The sequence below is a fragment of the Chiloscyllium punctatum genome, chromosome 2 (genome assembly GCF_047496795.1).
Source record: "Chiloscyllium punctatum isolate Juve2018m chromosome 2, sChiPun1.3, whole genome shotgun sequence".
Taxonomy (NCBI): Eukaryota; Metazoa; Chordata; class Chondrichthyes; order Orectolobiformes; family Hemiscylliidae; genus Chiloscyllium; species Chiloscyllium punctatum.
Window position 1 is genome coordinate 145,753,724 of NC_092740.1, and position 23,285 is coordinate 145,777,008.

General features: G+C 41.1%; 1 protein-coding gene across 1 annotated transcript in view; it reads right to left on the minus strand.

Annotated features, from left to right (window-relative positions):
• Positions 1-16,996: 16,996 nt before the first annotated feature.
• zcchc7 (zinc finger, CCHC domain containing 7) overlaps positions 16,997-23,285 on the minus strand; it is a 280,949-nt gene continuing 274,660 nt past the window's right edge. Inside the window, 4 exon segments of the mRNA XM_072589625.1 lie at positions 16,997-17,313; positions 17,315-17,760; positions 19,131-19,248; positions 19,576-19,671. Coding sequence (XP_072445726.1) covers positions 17,191-17,313; positions 17,315-17,760; positions 19,131-19,248; positions 19,576-19,671 — 783 coding nt within the window. The 3' untranslated portion in view covers positions 16,997-17,190.

The following is a 23,285-nucleotide window of genomic DNA, read 5'->3' on the forward strand; positions in this document are numbered from 1 at the left end:
AACTTTCTTCAACTTCTATATCCCTTACAAAAAAAAAGTTACATGCATGATCACAACAGCCAGTTCTGGAATTCACAATCCTACTTGAGAATCTATAATGACTAGCAGTAATCATTCAAACTATGTCCTTAACTGTGAAAGGTTGTGACATCATTCATTCAGAGCTCATTCAATAGTGGCAGTGCTCAGGTTTGTGCGAATGTTCAAAACTTATTTTAAACTGCAGTGTTTTTTCTCCTTAATTGCCTTGACATTTGTGACAGTTCCAATTAGATTGGCAATTAATGAGTTTATGCACTTTCAATGCATCATTTCCATGTCTAATTTTAACAATTTCAAAGTAGTTTGCCTCGCCTGAAGGTGGCCTGAGACCACATCCAAAACCTCTTCATAAGGTTACTTCAGCTATTCAAACAAATAGGCGGCACAGTGGTTAGCACTGCGGCCTCACAGCGCCAGAGACCCGGGTTCAATTCCCACCTCAGGCGACTCTGTGTGGAGTTTGCACATTCTCCCAGTGTCTGCGTGGGTTTCCTCCGGGTGGTCGGTTTCTTCCCGCAATCCAAAAATGTGCAGGTCAGGTGAATTAGCCATGCTAAATTGCCCCTAGTGTTAGGTGAAGGGGTAAATGTAGGGGAATGGGTCTGGGTGGGTTGCGGGTCAGTGTGGACTTGTTGGGCTGAAGGGCCTGTTTCCACTCTAATCTAAATCCACAATTTTAGAACTGCTCCTACCTGTTCTAATCTCTGCATGTCGTATCTCACGAACCTTTACCAGCAAAATTTAGGCATGAGTGGAGGTAACAGCTGATTTCTTTTGGAATCTGCTACTGACAAATGTATGCACACAAACCTCAACCAGACATAACTCTCTTCCTCTCCCTCCACCGCATCCAAAAAAGGGTAGGTGCCTCATTTCCAGGCTCGTACCATTTTTTCAGTGATAGAGAGCCTCTCTTCTACCTTTCCTGCCAACTCCTACCTGGATCCTTTACAAATGATCTGTTGATTGCCAGAGTCCTATACGTGAGTTATACTGATTTCCATCAGGACCATAATACAACATTTCTGCAATTAGATATGCAAGGACAGTAAATAAAAAGTCCTTTTGTGTTTAATAGTTGATCAGATGAGCACAGAGATTTTTTTCCCTAATGCTCATTTATTAATTTGCAGTCACAGAGTAAAGAAACTTTTTAAAAAATTAACAATCACTAGTCTCTTATTAAAATATTTTACCTCATCAACTTTCATCTCCAAAATACAGATTACATCTATCCATGACTCATTCATCTGTTGAAACCATCAACCACATTTTAATTACATCTAGACTCCTTTCAGGAACTTGTGGCTGATCCAAAATTCTGCTGCTTGTATTTCAAGGTGCACCATGTCTGGCTCCCCATCACCTGAACAACAATGGGCTCCTGGTATACCAAAACCTCAATTTTAAAATTCTCATTCCTCCTCAGTCTTGTCCTTCTCTATCTCAAAAAAAATCCTTAACCATACAAACCCTCCAAGATGCTCTTCTAACTCTGGCTCTTGCTAATCTCTGATTATAATTGTTTCATCATTGGAGACCAGGTAAATATTGTCTCTTTCTCTTTCCACATACACTACCAGACTTAAACTTTCCAAATTTGTTTTGTTTTTATTCCAACTGGCTTGCCTCCTATTTTCCACTGTAATTGATCTGAAATTCTGTTACCCACATTCTAATTCTTATCAAATTCCACTTACTCCTCGTCCCCATTACTGCCAGTTCAGCATTAGCTCTCCTTTAAAATTCCTTATCTTCACGTTCAAATTCTTCCATAGCTTTGTCCTTTCCAATGTCTTGAATCTATTCCTGGTTGTTTAACAGTTACTTGCATTTATATTGCAAACTTGAATGTGGAGAAATGGCTCAATTGTGTATTCAAACTGAAATGTACACTTGAGACAAGAAAGACAACAGATGGAAAATGAGAAAAGTTTGGTCTGAGATGAATTTAAAATAGGGACTTTCTTTAGAAATAAATACAGGTCTAAGGACAAATTCCTTAGGATGTGGATGGGAGAAGGCATAACCGTCATAGGACAAAAGGACGAGTTGCTAGATTGTAGATGTTTGGGGAAGGTTGTAGATCTTTTCAAACAACAGTCTCAGGAAGTGGAACACAAATACAGGCTTTCTTGGCCAGAGGTAATGACACTACCATTATGCCTCAAAATTGTTTCAGGGAAGGTTGCACAGTTGCAGGAGATATGGAGATAAGAAAGATTGAGATCATGAGGGGATTTCAATTGTGGGCATGTGCATTTTGAGGCTTTATGGAACTGAGGACTTCTTTTAGTTGGCGAGACTTGGGGTGATGGTAGAATAGGACACAGGCAGTGATAGTTTAGATAAAATAAAGTTTATACAGCGATCAAATCAAAGCAAAATACAGTGAATGCTTGAGATATGAAATAAGTACAGAGAAACAATGTTAACATTTCAAGTCCAATCTGATTCCAGTCACAAATGGTTGGGGAGGGTGCGCGCTGGTATCGCACTTGTACAGGAGAGTCCAGTACTGAGGTAACAAATTAATGGTAAAGGTCCCTATACCAGATAGGGTGAGCTAGCCATGTATAAAGGCAACATCACTGAGGTGGAAGCAAACACATCATGGAAAGTTTGTAGTTTGGAAGCTTAGCTTGGGATCAAATACGAAGGCAACATTGTAACCATAGATAGTGATGAAAAGGGATTACACAACTGGATAGAAAGGACATGCATTTTGTAGTGGGGTAAATGAAGAGGTGGTTTGGCTTTCACACCATTTAATTGGAGGAAATCTGTGGCTCACGAGACTAGATGTCAGACAAACCTGTATAGAGACTAGAGGGTATCACCACTATACATTTGCAGCCTGAACCCAATGCCTCGAGATTTGTTGACATGGTGCAGCAGGTAAATGATAGAGGAGACGTCATTTACCAATTCTAGGTGTACACCAAGGACAGAATTTTGTACCCTCTCTACGTTCCATTTTTGTGGTGGCGAGTGTTTAATATCTGCCCACCTCCATGCTCACTAATTCTGTGGTGGGAAGGCAAATGGACAGCAGTCACACCCTGCCTCTAGTCAAGGCCCTTAGTTAATCCTACACAAGGGCTCAGCTGTGCACTGCTGGTAGTAACCCAAAGCAAGCGAAAACATCAGACAGGGAGGGACAAGCTCTGTTTGCAGGCTCCCAGCAGAGGTCCTTCATTCAAATACACTCAAAGGCCAAATTGGGGGATTTGGCATCAAAACGACAGAGGGACATGTGCACTGCTCTCTCTTTAATACATGGCATTGCTAACCAGGCTGGCCTTTATTATCCTCCCTATTGAACTCAATAAGGTGGTAGTGAACTACCTTGTTGAACTGCTGCAATCCATTTGGTGTAAGTACACATATACCACTGAGAGATGTGTGCCAGAATTTTGACCCAGTGGCAATGAAGGGACGGTGATGTGTGGAGCAGAACTTGCATGTATCTGCTGCCCTTGTCCTTCTAGATGGTAAAGGTTGACAGTTTGCAAGATGGTGTAGGAGTCTTGGTGAGTTTTGTGGTGTATCTTGTAGATGGTATGCACTTTTGTCATTGTGTTTTGGTGGTGAATGGCATGAACACTGAAATATTAAAATTAGGATTCTATATCATGGCTGGGTGGTGAGTGGTACTGCAACTCCACTAAGGTGGAGATTATTCCATCATTTTCTGACTTGTGTCTTGAAGATAGTAGACAGGTATTGGAGAGAAGGTGGTGAGTTACTCACAGAATCATTACCCTGTAGGAATTCAGCCGGTTGTGTTGATACCGGGCTCTGAATGAGTATTATGACTGTCACTTTTCTTAAATAAAAATATTATGAATAATCATCTAATTTCCTTCTGAATGCCTCACTTAAACACTTCCAGGTGGTGAATTCCAAATCCTAACTAGCCATTGCGTGAAAACGTAGATTTTCTCATAGCATATTTCTTTCTTTCTTTCACAAATTACTGTATATCTGTGCCCTCTTGTTCTTGATTCTTTTGTGTGAGGGAATCATTTGTCCCCATCCAATGTGTCCAGTACTCTCTTGATTTTTGAAAATTTCTTTCTCCTCATAGTCTCCAAAATAGTCCCAATTCCTTCAATCTATTGTCCAAATTTAAGTGTCTCGTCCCTGGAACTATTTTCATAAAGTTTTTCTGCACTTTTTCCAAATTTATTCACATCCTTCCTAAACTGTGGAACGCAGAACTGTGCACAATACTGTAGCTGAGGAGTAACTAGTGTCTTATAAAGTTCAGCATAACCTCCTTGTTCTTGTACTCAATACCCTATCAAAAACGTATGAGGTAAAAACAATGACTGCAGATGCTGGAAAGCAAATACTGGATTAGTGGTACTGGAAGAGCACAGCAGTTCAGGCAGCATTCAACAAGCTGCTCGTTGGATGCTGCCTGAACTGCTGTGCTCTTCCAGCACCACTAATCCAGTATATACCCTATCAAAAACGTCTAGCATTCTGTATGTCTAATTAACTTTTTTGCATCTTCTGCTCTGCCATATTTTGTTTTCAAAATGCTCTGTTCCTGCACACCCTGTAGGATATGTTATGAAGATGTGGGTATACTGTACCTTTAAGAGAATTAAAAGCTAGCAGAACTACCTGACAGCACCAAGTGTTCTCAACAAGATACAATGTAACATGTGGTCCAGCAGCTGGGGTAGCTAGTTGCCTGAAGACAAAAACAAATATGAACTAGCCCCCCCCCCCCCCAAAAAAACCCAACTCCAATCAAGTTTGAATTGAATATATTGACAATATTAAAAGCCAATGACACAATCCGATGCTTTGGGGGTGTAAGACTGGGTAAAATTGAACAGTTGAGGGAGAATTGCCAAAAGACCAACAGATGTAGGCTGCGAGTGAGAACTCTCTAAGAGGTACCTGTCCAGAGGAGTTTGCATAGAGAAAAACATCAACATGGACCTGGAGAGCAACTCTACAGAAGAAGATAAAGAGGAGATTAGACATCTGGCTGGTTTTGAAATTTGAATATTTCAGTAAACCTTAATCAGGGGGTTTTACTGTCTGGTATTATAGAAGGGAAAGTAAAAGATAGCTTAGAGGAAGGATTTGTAAATAGTTGTTAGTTAATTATTCTGTTATACTTTAAGAAATAAAGTTGTTAATTTTTACTTTAAATAGTTCTTGGCCTCTCAAATTTTCAGATTACTGCATGGGATAAATCTTTTCTGCGTTGCTGGTTTAAATTAAGCAGGAGAGTTTACCCCATGGCGGAACAGTTGAGGGGCTCGTTGCTGGGATTTGAACTATAGACCAGTGAGCCTGACATCTGTGGGGGGAAAGTTGTTGGAGGGAATCCTGAGGGACAGGATGCACATGTATTTGGAAAGACAAGGACTGATTAGGGATAGTCAACATGGTTCAATTCCCACCTTGGGTGACTGTGTGGAGTTTGCACATTCTTCCTGTGTCTGTGTGGGTTTCTTTTGGGTGCTCCGGTTTTCACCCACAATCCGAAGATATGCAAGCAGGTGAATTGGCTATGCTAAATTGCCCAGAGTGTTAGGTGCATCAGTAAATGTAGGGTAGGGGAATAGGTCTGGGTGGGTTAATCTTCAGAGGGTCGGTGTGGAAATGTTGGGCCGAAGGGCCTGTTTCCAAACTGTAGGGAATCTAATCTCAGATGGGACAATGGGCTGAGAAGTGTGAGGTGCTGCATTCTGGGAAAGCAAATCATAGCAGGACTTATACATTTAAAGGTAAGGCCCTTCGGGAGTGTTGCTGAACAAAGAGACTTTGGGGTGCAGGTTCATAGCTCCTTGAAAGTAGAGTCGCAGGTAGATGGGATAGTGAAGTCGGTTTTTGGTATGCTTTCTTTTATAGGTCAGAGTTTGACTACAGGAGTTGGGTGGTAATTTTGCGGCTGTACAGGACATGGGTTTGACCACTGTTGGAATATTGCATGCAATTCTGGTCTCCTTCCTATCAGAAAGATGTTGTGAAACTTGGAAGGGTTCAGAAAAGATTTACAAGGATGTTGCCAGGGTTGGAGGATTTGAGCTATAGGGAGAGGGTGAATAGGCTGGGGCTGTTTCCCCTGGAGTGTCAGAGGCTGAGGGGTGACCTTATAGAGGTTTATAAAATCATGAGGGGGATGGATAGGATAAATACACAAAGTCCCTGGGATGGGGGGAGTCCAGAACTAGAGGGTTTAGGGTGAGAGGGGAAAGATTTAAAAGAGACCTAAGGGGCAACTTTTTCACACAGAAGGTGGTATGTGTATGGAATTAGCTGCCAGAGGAAGTGGTGGAGGCTGGTACAATTGTAACATTTAAAGGCATTTGGATAGGTATATGAATAGGAAGAGTTTGGAGGAACGTGGGCCGGGTGCTGGCAGGTGGGACTAGATTGTGTTGGGATATATGGTCGGCGTGGACAGGTTGGACCGAAGGGTCTGTTTCCGTGCTGTACATCACTATGACTATGACTTGGAGGAACAGAAAGTTCAGGAAGTGAGAAGGGGAGCAGAATTAGCGGATGAGTACATGTTGGTGCATAAAGCAAGCTTCCTGCCAGAATTTTGCCCTGTGAGGGATAGAAGTTGGGAGAAGGGGAGATCCTACATTCCAAAGCCAAGAGTAGAGAGCACTGGTAAGAATTTACCACAGGATGAAAAAGAAGCCCAAGAGAGTGGAATGAAGGTGAAAGACCTCAGGTGTTTCCGTTGTGGTAAAGTGGGACACAAAGTCACAGTGCTAGTTGTTAAAGGAAGGCGCTGTGTGAAAAGATGTGGTAAACGAAGGTAAGCCAGTGGCATTAGTGAAGGTAGTAAAGGAGACCCCAAGAAGAGCTGAGGAGCTGCAGGAGTGTGCACAGCCCAGGCAGGGGCTGGGTATGGAGTTAGTACCTGATCTCTACAAAGAATTATCCTCTGTGGGTAAAGTTTACTCAAAGAACAGGGGAGATAGTCATGTAATTATAATTTTGACATACAGGATCTAACCAGTCGTTGAAAGTAATGGATGAGTGAATAGGCACTCTTTCTGATCTGTCACCTGAGTGTGGTAATTTGAGGGATAGATGGACAGAAATGTAGTGTTCCCCTATGTAAGAACAGATTGGAGTGCCAAATCAAGACTGGGAAAGTTTCAGTGAGAGTGATTGACAGAGTGTCACTTCCAGGAATTCATTGTTCAGTTAAGAACAAAATTAAATTAAATCTATGGTATTGAATGACATAGCGTCGGATGATGTGGAATCTGTGTGGGTGGAATTGAGGAACCACAAAGGCAAAAAAACCATAATTGGAGTTGTGTACAGACCTCCTAACAGTGGTCAGGACCAGGGACGCAACATGTACCGGGAAATAGAGAAGGCATGTCAGAAAGGCAAGGTTACATTGATCATGGGTGACTTCAATATGCAGGTGGACTGGGTAAATAATGTTGCTAGTGGATCTAAAGAAAGGGAATTCATGGAATGCTTACAGGATGGCTTTTTGGAACAGCTTGTCATGGAGCCCACAAGAGAGCAGGCTATTCTGGACCTAGTGCTTTACAATGAACCAGACTCTATAAAAGATCTTAAAGTAAGGGAACCCTTAGGAAGTAGCGACCATAATATGGTTGAGTTCAGTCTGGAGTTTGAAAGGGAGAAGGCAAAATCTGATGTAATGGTGTTACAGTTGAATAAAGGTAATTATGAAGGCATGAGAGAGGAACTGACTAAAATAGACTGGAAGCAGAGGCTAACCAGGAAGACACTAGAGCAAAAATGGCAGGAGTTTGTAGGTATAATTGAGGACACTGTACAGAGGTTCATTCCCAAGAAAAGAAAGATTAACCGGGGAGGGATTAGACAACCTTGGCTGACAAAGGAAGTCAGGAAATGTATTAAAGAAAAAGAGAGATCCTATAAAGTGGCTAAGAACAGTGGGAAATCAGAAGATTGGGAAGGATACAAAAGCAAACAGAGGATAACAAAGAGTATAATAAGAAATGAGAGGATCAAATATGAAGGTAGGCTAGCCAGTAATATTAGAAATAATAGTAAAAGTTTCTTTCAGTACATAAGAAACAAACAACAGGCAAAAGTAGACATTGGGCCACTTCAAACTGATGCAGGGAGCCTAGTGATGGGAGATAAGGAAATAGCAGGAGAACTTAACAAGTACTTTGCGTCAGTTTTCACAGTAGAAGACATGAGTAATATCCCAAAAATTAAAGGGTGTCACGGGGCTGAGTTGAGTATGGTTGCCATTACGAAAGAGATAGTGCTAGAAAAGTTAAAAAGTCTTAAAATTGATAAATCTCCTGGCCCCGATGGGATACACCCTAGAGTTCTGAGAGAGGTTGCTGAGGAAATAGCAGAGGCATTGGTTGAGATCTTTCAAGAGTCACTGGAGTCAGGAAAGGTCCCGGATGATTGGAAGATGTTACTACAGTTGTTATGGGGGATTTTAACATGCAGGTAGACTGGGAGAATCAGGATGGTATCGGGCCTCAAGAAAGAGACTTTGTGGAGTGCCTCAGAGATGGATTTTTAGTGCAGCTGGTGCTGGAGCCGACCAGGGATAAGGCAATTCTGGATCTGGTATTGTGTAACGAACCAGAATTGGTCAGTGACCTCGAAGTGAAGGAGCCATTGGGAAGTAGTGACCATAATACAATAAGCTTCAATCTGCAATTTGAGAGGGAGTGGGTACAATCTGAAGTGACAATATTTCAGTTGAATAAAGGGAAATATGGAGCTATGAGGGAGCAACTGGCCAAAGTTCAATGGTTTAATACCTTAACAGGGAAGACCGTGGAGGAACAATGGCAGATATTTCTGTGTATAATGCAGAAGATGCAGGATCAGTTCATTCCTAAAAGGAAGAAAGATCCCAGGAGGAGACATGGGCGGCCGTGGCTGACAAGAGAAGTAAAGAAACATATAAGGTTAAAAGAGAAAAAGTATAACTTAGCGAAGATAAGCGGGAAAACGGAGGACTGGGAAGCTTTTAAAGAACAACAGAGGATTAGTAAGAAGGAAATACGCAGAGAAAAAATGAGGTACGAAGGTAAACTGGCCAAGAATATAAAGGAGGATAGTAAAAGCTTTTTTAGGTATGTCCAAGGCAAAAAAATGGTTAGGACAAAAATTGGGCCCTTGAAGACAGAAGCAGGGGAATATATTACTGGGAACGAAGAAATGGCAGAGGAATTAAATGGGTACTTCAGATCTGTGTTCACTGGGGAAGACACAAGCAATCTCCCTGAGGTAACAGTGGCTGAAGGACCTGAACTTAAGGGAATTTCTATTTGCCAGGATTTGGTGTTGGAGAGACTGTTAGGTCTGAAGGTTGATAAGTCTCCGGGACCTGATGGCCTGCATCCCAGGGTACTGAAGGAGGTGGCTCGGGAAATCGTGGATGCACTGGTGATTATTTTCCAGAGTTCAATAGAATCGGGGTTGGTTCCTGAGGATTGGAGGGCGGCTAATGTTGTGCCACTTTTTAAGAAGGGTGGGCGGGAGAAAGCAGGAAATTATAGACCAGTTAGTCTGACCTCAGTGGTGGGAAAGATGCTGGAGTCTATTATAAAGGATGAAATTACGGCACATCTGGATAATAGTAACAGGATAGGACAGAGTCAGCATGGATTTATGAAGGGGAAATCATGCTTGACTAATCTTCTTGAATTTTTTGAGGATGTAACTCGGAAGATGGACGAGGGAGATCCAGTGGATGTAGTGTACCTGGACTTTCAGAAAGCTTTTGATAAAGTCCCACACAAGAGGTTAGTGAGTAAAATTAGGGCGCACGGGATTGGGGGCAAAGTACTAGATTGGATAGAGAATTGGTTGGCTAATAGGAAACAAAGGGTAGTGATTAACGGCTCCATTTCGAAATGGCAGGCAGTGACCAGTGGGGTACCGCAGGGATCCGTGCTGGGACCGCAGCTTTTTACAATATATGTAAATGATATAGAAGATGGTATCAGCAATAACATTAGCAAATTTGCTGATGACACAAAGCTAGGTGGTAGGGTGAAATGTGATGAGGATGTTAGGGGATTACAGGGTGACCTGGACAAGTTAGGTGAGTGGGCAGATGCATGGCAGATGCAGTTTAATGTGGATAAATGTCTGGTTATCCACTTTGGTGGCAAGAACAGGAAGGCAGATTACTACCTCAATGGTATCAAATTAGGTAAAGGGGCTGTTCAGAGAGATCTGGGTGTTCTTGTACACCAGTCAATGAAGGCAAGCATGCAGGTACAGCAGGTCGTGAAGAAGGCTAATAGCATGCTGGCCTTCGTAACAAGAGGGATTGAGTATAGAAGCAAAGAGGTGCTTCTGCAGCTGTACAGGGCCCTGGTGAGACCACACCTGGAGTACTGTGTACAGTTCTGGTCTCCAAATTTGAGGAAAGACATTCTGGCTATTGAGGGAGTGCAGCGTAGGTTCACGAGGTCAATTCCTGGAATGGCAGGATTGCCTTACACGGAAAGACTGAAGCGACTGGGCTTGTATACCCTTGAGTTTAGAAGACTGAGAGGGGATCTGATTGAAACGTATAGGCTTATGAAAGGATTGGACACTCTGGCAGGAGGGAACATATTTCCGTTGATGGGGGAGTGCCGAACCAGAGGACACAACTTAAAAATACGGGGTAGACCATTTAGGACAGAGATGAGGAGAAACTACTTCACACAGAGAGTGGTGGCTGTGTGGAATGCTCTGCCCCAGAGGGCAGTGGAGGCCCAGTCTCTGGATTCTTTTAAGAAAGAATTGGATAGAGCTCTTAAAGATAGTGGAGTCAAGGGGTATGGAGATAAGGCTGGAACAGGATACTAATTAGGAATGATCAGCCATGATCATATTGAATGGCGGTGCAGGCTCGAAGGGCAGAATGGCCTACTCCTGCATCTATTGTCTATTGTCTATTGTCTATTGTCTATAAGGCAAAAGATGGAAAATTATAGGCCAATCAGCTTAACTTCGGTTGTTGGTAAAATTCTAGAATCCATCATTAAGGATGAGGTTTCTAAATTCTTGGAAGAGCAGAGTCTGATTAGAACAAGTCAACATGGATTTTGTAAAGGGAGGTCATGCCTGACAAACCTGTTGGAATTTTTTGAAGAGGTAACAAGTAGGTTAGACCAGGGAAACCCAGTGGATGTGGTCTATCTAGACTTTCAAAAGGCCTTTGATAAGTTGCCACACGGGAGGCTGCTGAGCAAGGTGAGGGCCCATGGTGTTCGAGGTGAGCTGCTGGGATGGATTGAGGATTGGCTGTCTAACAGAAGGCAGAGAGTTGGGATAAAAGGTTCTTTTTCAGAATGGCAGCCGGTGACGAGTGGTGTCCCGCAGGGTTCGGTGCTGGGGCCACAGCTGTTCGCATTATATATTAATGATTTGGATGAGGGAACCGGGGGCATTCTAGCGAAGTTTGCCGATGATACGAAGTTAGGTGGACAGGCAGGTAGTACTGAGGAAGTGGGGAGGCTACAGAAGGATCTAGACAGGTTGGGAGAGTGGTCCAGGAAATGGCTGATGGAATTTAACGTGAGCAAGTGCGAGGTCTTGCACTTTGGCAAAAAGAATAAAAGCATGGACTACTTTCTAAACGGTGAGAAAATTAATAAAGCCAAAGCACAAAGGGATCTGGGAGTGCTAGTCGAGGATTCTCTAAAGGTAAACATGCAGGTTGAGTCTGTGATTAAGAAAGCGAATGCAATGTTGTCTCTTATCTCAAGAGGGTTGGAATATAAAAGCAGAGATGTACTACTAAGACTTTATAAAGCTCTGGTTAGGCCCCATTTGGAGTACTGTGTCCAGTTTTGGTCCCCACACCTCAGGAAGGACATACTGGCACTGGAACGTGTCCAGCGGAGATTCACACGGATGATCCCTGGAAGGAACAGCTGAGGATACTGGGATTGTATTCGTTGGAGTTTAGAAGATTAAGGGGAGATCTAATAGAGACGTACAAAATAATACATGGCTTTGAAAAGGTGGATGCTAGGAAATTGTTTCTGTTAGGCGAGGAGACTAGGACCCGTGGACACAGCCTTAGAATTAGAGGGGGTCATTTCAGAACAGAAATGCGGAGACATTTCTTCAGCCAGAGAGTGGTGGGCCTGTGGAATTCATTGCCACGGAGTGCAGTGGAAGCCGGGACGCTAAATGTCTTCAAGGCCGAGATTGATAGGTTCTTGTTGTCTAGAGGAATTAAGGGTTACGGGGAGAATGCTGGTAAGTGGAGCTGAAATGCCCATCAGCCATGATTGAATGGCGGAGTGGACTTGATGGGCCGAATGGCCTTACTTCCACTCCTATGTCTTATGGTCTTATTTTGTTTCTGGGAATGATTTGGCAGGATCCAAGATAGGAGTGACCAAGAAACTTAAGATTCAAAACAGAAATATCCTGGTATTTTCCCAGACTGTGTGTTAACAAGATCCCACTATTATAAGTCACAACACGAAACAAAAAGTAAAGATAAAGATGAAGGAGTTGAGGTTCAGATAGTGGATACCCTGTTTGACATAATGGTATGGGAAAAACCTAAACAGGCAGAGGGTTAGACAGAAGTGTTTAGTTCTGAAAGGCTAAGAGACTTGCAACAGCAAGACAGGGCAATAATATATATATATGTGGATGTGTACTCAGAAAAGGAGGCAGAGAATATTCCGGAGGATTATTAACTGAAACATAGAATTTCAAGACAGAAATGGAGACCACGGCAGGTTAGTGCAGAGGAGAAATGGGCCGAAGTGCACAGAATTGTGTTGCTGGTAGCATACAGACAGGAAGTGTTACAGGTAGCACATGAACTACCTGCAGGTGGTCACCTAAGGGGTACGAAAGACTTAGCCTAAGGTACAAAAACATTTTTTATTGTCCTGGAATGCACAAGGAGGTGGTTAACATTTGCCGAACATTCCATACATGCCAAATGGTAGGTAAGCCACAGGCGTAATAAAACCAGCACCGATGTTGCTAATTCCTGCATTTCAGGAACCTTTCATGCGGGTTATAACTGATTGTGTAGGTCCCCTTCTGAGTACTTGTTAACCATAATGGAAGTGTCTACCAGATTTCTGGAGGCAATTTCGTTATGGAGTATCAAGGTAAAAAAGGTGGTAGAGGAGTTAGTAGCTTTCTTCACACGGTATGGACTACCCAGAGAGATTCAGTTGCACCAAAGGTCAAATTTTACTGCTAGGCTGTTGAGGTGGTTATGGATAGCTTAGATATACAGTATCCAGTGCATATCATCCTGAATCCCAGGGATTTTTAGAAAGGTGGATTATATTAGATTATCTATGGAAACAGCCCATTCGGCTCAACCAGTCCACACTGACCCTCCGAAGAGTAACCCAACCAAACCCATTTCCCTCTGATTAATCCACCAGCACTGTGGGCAATTTAGCATGGCCAATTCACCTGACCTGCACATCTTTGGACTATGGGAGGAAACTGGAGCACCCGGACGAAACCCATGCAGACACTGGGAGAATGTGCAAACTCCTTACAGACCGTTGCCTGAGACAGGAAGCAAACCTGTGTCCCTGGCACTGTGAGGTAGCAGCACTAACCATTGAGCCATTGTGGCATTAGACGTTGAAGACCATGTTGAGAACATACTGTCAGGATTACCCAAATGATTGGGATAAAGGCATCCCATTCGTATTGTTTGCTATTAGAGATGCCCCAAACTACTCAGTTCACTCACTTCCGAGTTAATATCTGGACATGAAGTGAGAGGCCCTTTGAAATTAATTACAGAAAAATTGACAGGACCAAAGTTGGAGATCTCACACTTAGATTATATATCAGAGGTGAGGGAAAGATTAAATTGAGTAGCTGAGACAGCTAAACAGCACCTAATGAGGGTACAGTGTAGAATGAAGCAGGTGGCAGATGAAAGCTCTGAGACTTGGAAATTTTCCTGAAGGGCTGACATGTTAGTACTGTCACCAGAAATAGGAGATCCCTTCAGGTTTAGTGGTCCCCATCAAATTAAGGAAGTTCACCTTACTCAACTCTATCTAGTAAAGATACCAGAAATTGTATTATACTTGAGAGAAAGAACTGGAGAAACAGGTGCTAGTTACTGCGCTGCAAAGTGAGGAATCAAATCCAGATGATGCGGATTTTGACATGCCTCAAAATAGATTAAAAATGAAGTAGTCCTTGAGGAGTGGAATTAGGTTAGTAAGCTCTCTGTCTCAGGAGCATAGAACGCAGTTGAAAGATTTGTTACTGCAGTATAAGGACATAGTTAAGAATCAAATGGTGAAGTAGACATAGGGAATTCTACTCCAATAAAACAATACCCCTATCGGCTTAGTCCTTTCAAAGCCAGACAGGTCCAGATGGAGGTGGAGGCCATGCTCAACAAGGACATCATCGAATCAAGCCAGAGTGCGTGGAGTTCACCAATCATCTTAGTTCTCAAACCAGATGGGACTCAATGATTCTGCGTGCATTATAAGAAGGTCAAAGCCATTACACAAAATCGGACTCATATCCAATACCTAGATTGGAGGACTGTACAGAAAAAGTCAGACAAGCAGTTACATAACTAAGTTGGACTTACTGCGTGGTTACTGGCAGGTACCTTTATCAGAGTCGGCAAAAGAAATTTCTGCGTTCGTAACCCTAAATGGGTTATATCAGTTTAAAGTAATGCCCTTTGGAATGAAGAACGCACGTGCCACATTCCAAAAACTCATGAACCGAGTACTGGCTGGGTTAACAAACTGTGCAGTCTATTTGCAGAGCTCTTTTAATGACATCGAGAAGCAAAACTGGTGATAAATAAAACAGAATTCATGAAAGCAGAGGTGATGTACTTGGGGCATAACATCGGTCATGGAAGGTTGACCCCAGGGAATGCAAAGACGAAGGCCATTGAGGAATTTCCATGACCAACCTCTAAGAGGTGCTTTGATTCTTAGGACTCAGCGGATTCTATCAGAAGTTTGTTCCAAACTGCAGCAGTGTAGTGGCACCGTTAACTGATTTGCTGAAGAAAAATACAATGTTTCGGTGGACAGAACCATGCCAGGAGGCATTTGACCATTTGAAATCAATATTAACCACCAAACCAGTTTTAGCTACCCCAAACTTTTCAAAATCTTTTAAAGTTGCCATCAATGCTAGTGACATAGGAGTTGGAGTTGTACTCCTACAGGATGATGATGATGGGATTGAACTGCCAGTTGGTTACTTTTCAAAGAAGATTAATATCCACCAGAGGAAATACTCAACGATCGATAAAGAACTATTGAGTTTGGTACTGGCCTGACAACGTTTTAATGTGTATATCACGAACAATGTGTCGGAGACGGTGGTGTACACGAATCGCAGTCCCCTTACGTTTTTATAACACTTCAAAGGCAAGAATACGAGACTATTTCATTGGCGTCTTATGTTACAGACATTTAATTTAAAAATCATACATGTTGCAGATCATTAGAATGTAATCGCAGATGCGTTATAGTTTATATGGGAAGTAGCTAAGGTGAACTTAGATTAAAGTTAACGATATGTTAGGGTAATGTGTTTAAAGAATAGAAAAAATAAAGCCATCTTTTCATTATGATGATTCAATTTTTTAAGGGGGAGGTCTTATGAATATGTGGGTATACTGTACCTTTTGAGAGTTAAAAGCTAGCAGAACTACCTGACAGCACCAAGTGTTCTCAATAAGATACAGTTTAACATGTGGTCCAGCAGCTAGTATAGCTGGTTGCCTGGAGACAAAAACAAATATGAACTAGGACAATCAGTTTAAATTATACCCCTCAAAAAACCAAACTCCAATTAAGTTTGAATTGAGTATATTGACAATATTAAAAGCCAATGACACAATCTAATTTTGGGGGGTATAAGACTGGGAAAAATTGAACAATTGTAAGAGAACTGCCAAAGACCAATAGATGTAGGCTGCTAGTGAGAACTCTCTAAGAGGTACCTGTCCAGAGAAGGAGTTTGCACAGAGAAAAACATCAACATGGACCTGGAGAGCAACTCTACAGAGGAAGATAAAGAGAAGATTCGACATCTGGCTGGTTTTAAAATTGAATTTTTCAGTAAATCTTATTCTGGGGTTTTATCGGACTGGTATTATAGAAGGGAAAGTAAAAGGCAGGTTTGAGGAAGGATTTGTAAATAGTTGTTAGTTAGTTATTCTCTGTTATACTTTAAGAAATAAAGTTGGTAATTTTTACTTTAAATAATTCTTGGTCTCTCGAATGTTCACAGATTACTACATGGGATAAATCTTTTCTGTATTGCTTGTTTAAATTAAGCAGGAGAGTTTATCCCATGTCGGAACAGGTAGCACTCAAAGAATGTGCTACAACCACTCTGTGACATCACTGAACCTAGCACCAGGAAAGCAACATGCTATCTGCAGTCATGTCTACCATGGTAAAAACACCCATTTGTTCCCCTAGCTACCGAAACTCTCATCACTGGTGCTCCCCCATACAAGTTTGAGAAACAGCAGAAGTGGAAGTTGTTCAGCCATCTTTCTTGACTTGTGTAAGTTGTGAATGTCTCACTAGAATTAAGTACAAAAAAAACTGATAAAACATGAGGCGTTCATCATTTTGCTAGATGATTGCCAGTGTGATGGATAAGTGACCAGCACTACATATTGCTTGAACAAATGTATAATGCAAAGATAAATGATGAAGTATTTAATAATTTGTAAAGTGATAGTACAAAGCAATGATAATCACTCTTTACTGGTTATAGGTAACCAAAGGAATAAGCATACATGAGCATTTAACTAACCAATTCACTTGCAAGCAAAAATGGCAAGTTGATCTTTTCCTTTACACTGCAGGACAGGGCTTGGTTTAGAGGCTGTACAGATACTCTGCACTCAGCTTTCCCTCCCCAGTGTGGCAAAACGCAATCCAGGACAATACAAAATTTACCCACCCACCCTCCCTCTGGATAAAACCTAGCACTACCATTAGCACTACCTAATGGACTGCTGACATCTAGAGCTCTTTATATTGGTGAAAATTCATGAACTCCATATCACAGTGAATTACTACAATGATTTTTACATTAAAAATATTAAGTGTTTAACTGCTGCATAGCTGTCCTGTCCCTGGAAACAAAAGTAATTATTCAGTATTTCTACTGGATTGCAGATTCCTGAGATTTAGTTTTAGAATGCTTCTTGCACTTTTTTTTCTTTTTCTCTACTAAAGCATTCTCCAGCACTGTCAGCATTCTGTCTCTGACGTGCACTTTTTCTTTGCTTAGCCCTTTTCCTCTTTTTGCTCCTCGTTTTGATAGTCTCTTCTCCTCTGTGCTTTTTCCTTCTGTTCTTCCACTTTTTCTTTGTTGTATCTAAATGTCTATCATTTTGTGTGATATTACTACACATAAACAACAGAGGGCTCTGCTGGGTTTTATAGTGTGAGGCATTAGTTTCTGCTGACTTGGCTGCAACTTCTCTTGGAAAGTCCTTTTCAGGACCTTTAGTAAAGGTTTTGGGACAGAGGGCAGTCTGATTGCGATGCTTTGCTTTGTGATTGGCTGTCCTGCTATTTTGCATGACCTCTCTTTCCTCCTTCTCGACTCTTTCTTTCTTCGGGTTTCTCCCCTTTCTCTTGACGCATGAATTTCTGCTTGCAGTATCTTTATCTTTGCGCAATCTCTTATTTGGAAAACTGGATTCAATGAACCCAGCATCGTTAAGTTCTGGAGAGAAAATAATCAAAATTAATGTTTGAGAAACCTGACCTCATTTTTTTAATATACATGTTATGATAATATCAAATTTACAAGGTATAAAGTGAAGGTTTAATTCTATTTCATGCATTTCAACCAGGTGTATAAATATGTATGTTCTCAAAATGGTGTGACACTGACACTCATTATCCACTCCTGGTATTCTTGAGGGTTTTGAGAATAGCATAGCATTGGGTTGGAGCCAAACCAGTTACAGAACAAAGTGACAAGTTGTCTCCCCTTATAGTTAATTGCTGAACCCATTGGGTTTGTACAACAATCTCACAGCTTCATTATATTTTTTGGGTGTCAGTCCACATCTGATCAGATCTATTGAACTTAGTTTCATCATCTGTCATAATGGGAATTCAACTTGTGACTTCCAAGTTGCAAGTTTGATTCAATATCAGTAGGCTAACATGTTACCAATAGTAGGAATGCTAAGTTGCACTAACTTTGTTTGCATTCTCTCAAACACAAAAGATTGAAGTGAACTAATTGAGATGGTTTTCTTTGAAGGGAGGAATCCAGAACATGCAGATAGAAACTTAGAGCTGGGCCATTCGTGAATTAAATCAGGGATGATTTTTAATTTTCTTCTCACAACCAACTGGTTGAAATCTAGAAATCATCCGAAAAAGACTATGGATACTGGGTCAATTAAAATGTTTAATATGACGAACAATAAATTTTACAGATTTAAGAGTAAAATTGGCAAAGGAGACATGAGAAAACCGTTTTCTTACAGTTAGTAGTTTTTAAATTCATTCATGGGAATGTGGGCATTATTGGCTGGGCCAGCATTTATTGTCCATTCCTACGTGCCCTCAAGTTGGTGGTGAGCTGCCTTCTTGAACTGGTGCAGCCCAGAATAACTTAAACCTGGAGTGCAGTGAAGGTGAGTTAAAATGAGGTGATTAAAAGAGAATTTTATTACTGTCTAATGAATTGCAGGGTTTTAGGGACTAGTTGAGGAAATAACATTAGGGTCATTGCTCATTTTGAAAGCAGTCATTAGTACTTTGAGCAATTGATCTCCTTCACTGTCACTCCATGATAGGAGTAAACAGACACTCTGGTTTATACGGGCCCCCCTCTTCGGCCTCTTTTAGTATTGCTCTTTAACCAGTTGCTTGCAGGCCCATGGCAGTGGCATGCTGTAGGTGCTTCTCAGATTATCTTCCATACATAATGCATTTGAGATTGTAAACTGAACCTGTGTACCTCCATTCCATACTGCATGATTCGTAATGTGGATTATTAAATAAAGAATTCATGACTGACCAGTTTATTTACAGAGATCGATAATACTTATATGTCCAACATGGAAAGGGACTAACCTTTAACTCTCTTCTTTATCCTCTCGTCTCTCAGCTTTATGTCTTGGTTTGTATCATAGCGAGACACAAATGGTGATGTAGGAAAGATATGCTTCTGCATCAATTTGCTTGAACATTCCTGCAAATCACCAAAACATTGTTCTTTAATAAAAGGATAAAGTCTGTGCAAAATTTCACTTCTCTCCTCCACAATTATTATGCCAGTTCATTTGATGTAATTAGTAATTGGCAATTTCAGAGCTGCAAATGTGCAGTTACATCTGTCTACATATACTTTGATACAAATTTCCCAAAATAGTAACAGTTTGGATTGTACTTTTGAGTTCACTGGATTTCTGGCAAGCAATTGAAATAATTTACAGTCAGTGGGTTTGTTTGTGCAAAAAGACATCATTTGAAGCACTTAAATTAGGGGATTTTAGATAATTCAATATTTGAAACTTACATGGCCATAATGTCCTCTTTTTGCACAATTATAGCAATACACGGATTTTTTTGCGATTGGCTGAGAAAATCCATTAACGATTGGTCCTTGGTTAATCTGGAACATTCAAAGTGACAATTTACAATCTGAAGAATCATTTAAAAACACAAACTGAAATACCTGCAAGAAATAGGCACTTAAACAAATAAAATGTCAAAATAAAAGTACTTGTATTTTTGGTTCATCTACAGAACTTTTTAAAAAAAAAATATTTTGGCCATCCAGCATTATCAGTTTAAATACACCATGATTAGATGCAGCATATGAACCCCTAAACAGCAAGATGCCTAAAATCCAATCTTGAAACAATTTTAAGAACCTGACTTCCTTGTTAATGGACAGCTTGCTGTCAACATAATATGGAAACCTGTGTGCGTTTTATAAATATTTGAAACAGAGTCATAGGGACACACAGCATGGAAACAGACCCTTTGGTCCAACCAGACCATGCTGACCATAATCCCAAACTAAACTAGTCTCACTTGCCTATGCTTGGCACATATCCCTACAAACATTTTTCATCTCTTTATCCAAATGTCTTTTAAACATTAACTGTACCTAGAACCATCAATTTCTCTGGCAGTTCATTCCATATATGGACTACTCGGTGTAAAAAAAAAGTCGCCCCTCATGTACTTTTTAAAATCTTTCTCCTCTCAGCTTAAAAATGTGCCCCCTTGTTTTGAACTCCCCCATCCTAGGGAAAAGATCCTAGTCATTCAGCTTATCTTAGCCCTCATGATATTATAAACCTCTCAGCTCTCAACCTCCTCCACTCCAGTGGAAAAACATCCATCTATTTTTATATCTCAAACCCTCCATTCCTGGTAACATCCTGGGAAATAGTTTCTGAACCCTCTCCATTTTAATACTATCCTCTGTATAGCAGGGCGACCAGAACTGCACACAGTGCTCCTGAAAAGGCCTCAACAACTTCCTGCACAACTTCAACATGACATCCCAACTACTGTACTCAGAGGTCTGAGCAATGAAGGTCAACGTCCTAAAGGCCTTGTTAAGCATCCTATCCATATGTGATGCAAACTTTAAGGAATTATGTACGTAAAACCCTAGATCTTTCTGTTCTACAACACTACTCAGGGCCCTACCATTATAATTGTACAAGTCCTGACCTTGTTTTTTTTACCAAAATGCAATACTTCACATTTATCCAAATTAAATTCCATCTGTCACTCCTTAGCTCATTGATCCAATTGAGCAAGATCTTTTTGTAGAGGAAGGTGCAGGGCTGTGAAGAGCTTGATCAAACAGCCAGGAACATACATTGGGTTTTCGCATTTAAACTATAATTTAATGCTCCTAGTGCTTATGTTTGAAAGAGGCTTTCACTACAAGGTCACGTGCAATAATTGTTAGATATATTCAATTTTTCCCCTACCAAATTTGTTGTTAAACGTTAAGTCTTTTTCAGAGATAAGAGCAAACCAAATTTGGCCAGGTAATGAACTCCTTGCTCAACAGAAAAGGATCGGTTATCTGTAAACAAGATTCTTATTGGTCTTATGGAGTAGGGGGATTACTGCAAGGCTATGTCACTGGCACTTCTACTGCTGTGAATTAGATGAATACAAAGCTCACACAGTAGACCTAACAATGAGTTTACAAACAAAATAGTAAAACCTTTGACTTATTACTTACATTTGCATAGGAGTGAGAGTAGTAATTTACTACATATTGTTATTGAGCAGGTAGTGAACAAATTGGTATTCATCCCTTACTTGTTTCATGGGATTGTGACATAATTGGTGACTGATACATGGTTTAGCAGTGAGATTATTCTGCTTCTCTTTAAATTCAGTACTTCAATTCCACATAATCAATGGTAAACCATTCAAAGCACTAGTAGTCACACCTCACAATACTATCTTTTACTGACATCTTAGAAGTAGTCATGACTGCATTATCTGGTGAAAATCAATGTCTGCATTTTTACCATCCTGGACGTGTATTCCACATTTCAGTCAACAAATTCATACGTTACCCATGCCTAAAGAAGACACCTGCACAGCACCATTTTTCACCAACTCAGATGAACACTACCATTTACTTACATCAGAAGGTAAATTCACAGTATTCCTCTGCATTAACCTAAAGGAAAATGTGACAACCAACAAGATATCTTTCATAAATCTCAGTTAGAAAAGCCTGGTTATCACTTCTCAGAAATACCCAAGGTATAAAATTCTCAGTTATATTTAATTGTGGAGTGAGTTAGGGGATTGGGTCAGTTTGGGTGGAGGTAAAGTTTGATTCACGCAAGCGTTTTCAAATTGTTAAATGAGCATCTTACCACTTGGAAGGGTATGGTTGTCCAACTCATTGCATCTTTGTTAAAACTGCAAGCGGGTGGGTTTCGACCAATTTGGATTCAGATCTGAGAACCCTCTTAACTATTGCATCCCACTGGACTTAAAGTCACCTACTTTTGAGGGGTTAAAGTTCCCCATGATAGCTATGTTTTTTTCAATATTTAATTCAAGGAAACTTTTTCTCATCCAGTACTGGATGTTGACATGCCAGGTTAGATGCAGTCAATGGGTTGAAAGAGTTGCTGTTAAGCTATAAATGGGTATCAATTGTGTACCCATGGAACCTATTGTCAAATTATGCCTCAGAGGGGCAGAATGTAGATGAGAAAGTGGATAGGCCAAGGATAGATTATGGTACTGCTGAGAAAACAGTGTGGGAGCTAGAGGAGAAATGATCACAGTTGAATCTCTGGTTTTGGATTGGATTAATAAAACAGAAGTGGGGACAGTAGCTGAAGGCAGATGGCATGGTCAACTTTATTAAAAGTTGCAAATATGTCAAGATGGATAAGTAGTACTAGGCTGATACAGTACTGTAGCAAGGGAGAATCCTGATTAAAGAGAGGGTCAAACATGGAGCTTTAGCAAAGATGGGCGTAGATCACAGGAGGAAGCAAAACTTCGAGAGGAGGTGGGGTGATGGTTGTGTAATGACCAAGTAGCTATTTTCAGGAAAAGGCAATTGATGATGGCAGCTTTGAATGCCAGTGGATACCAGCCTCAGTAATCGGTAATGGACTGCAAGGTATCATTATCAATATTGCTTAGCATTGGGGCCAGATGTGAAAGCTGCATTAACAGTTTAGATTAGATTTCCTACTGTGCGGAAATAGGCCCTTCGGCCCAACCAGTCCACAGTGACCCTCTGAACAGTAATCCACCCAGACCCATTTCCCTCTGACTAATCCACCTAACACTATGGGCAATTTAGCATGGCCAATTCACCTACTGTGGGAGGAAAACTGGCGCAGACACTGGGACAATGTGCAAACTCCACACAGACAGTTGCCCAAAGGCTGGAATTGAACCTGGGACCCTGGTGCTGTGAGGATGCAATGCTAACCACTGAGCCACCATGCCGTCCTTAAAGCTTTAATGGGATTAAGGTCAAGAGAACAGGAGGTGGGTCTCATAGACAAGATAAGCTTGGAAAGTATTTGAGGGCAAATAAGATACCGAAACAAAAAAGGTCAGGATTGCATGATCCCTGCCTGCAGAACAAACCTAGCTACATCATTATCTGCAAATTTCATCCTAGCTTATTTTTGTTTCACTTTTTGGATACAAAGTCACTCAGTTTTCCATTACTAGCTTTACACAGGTGGCATTTGTGTATTTTCA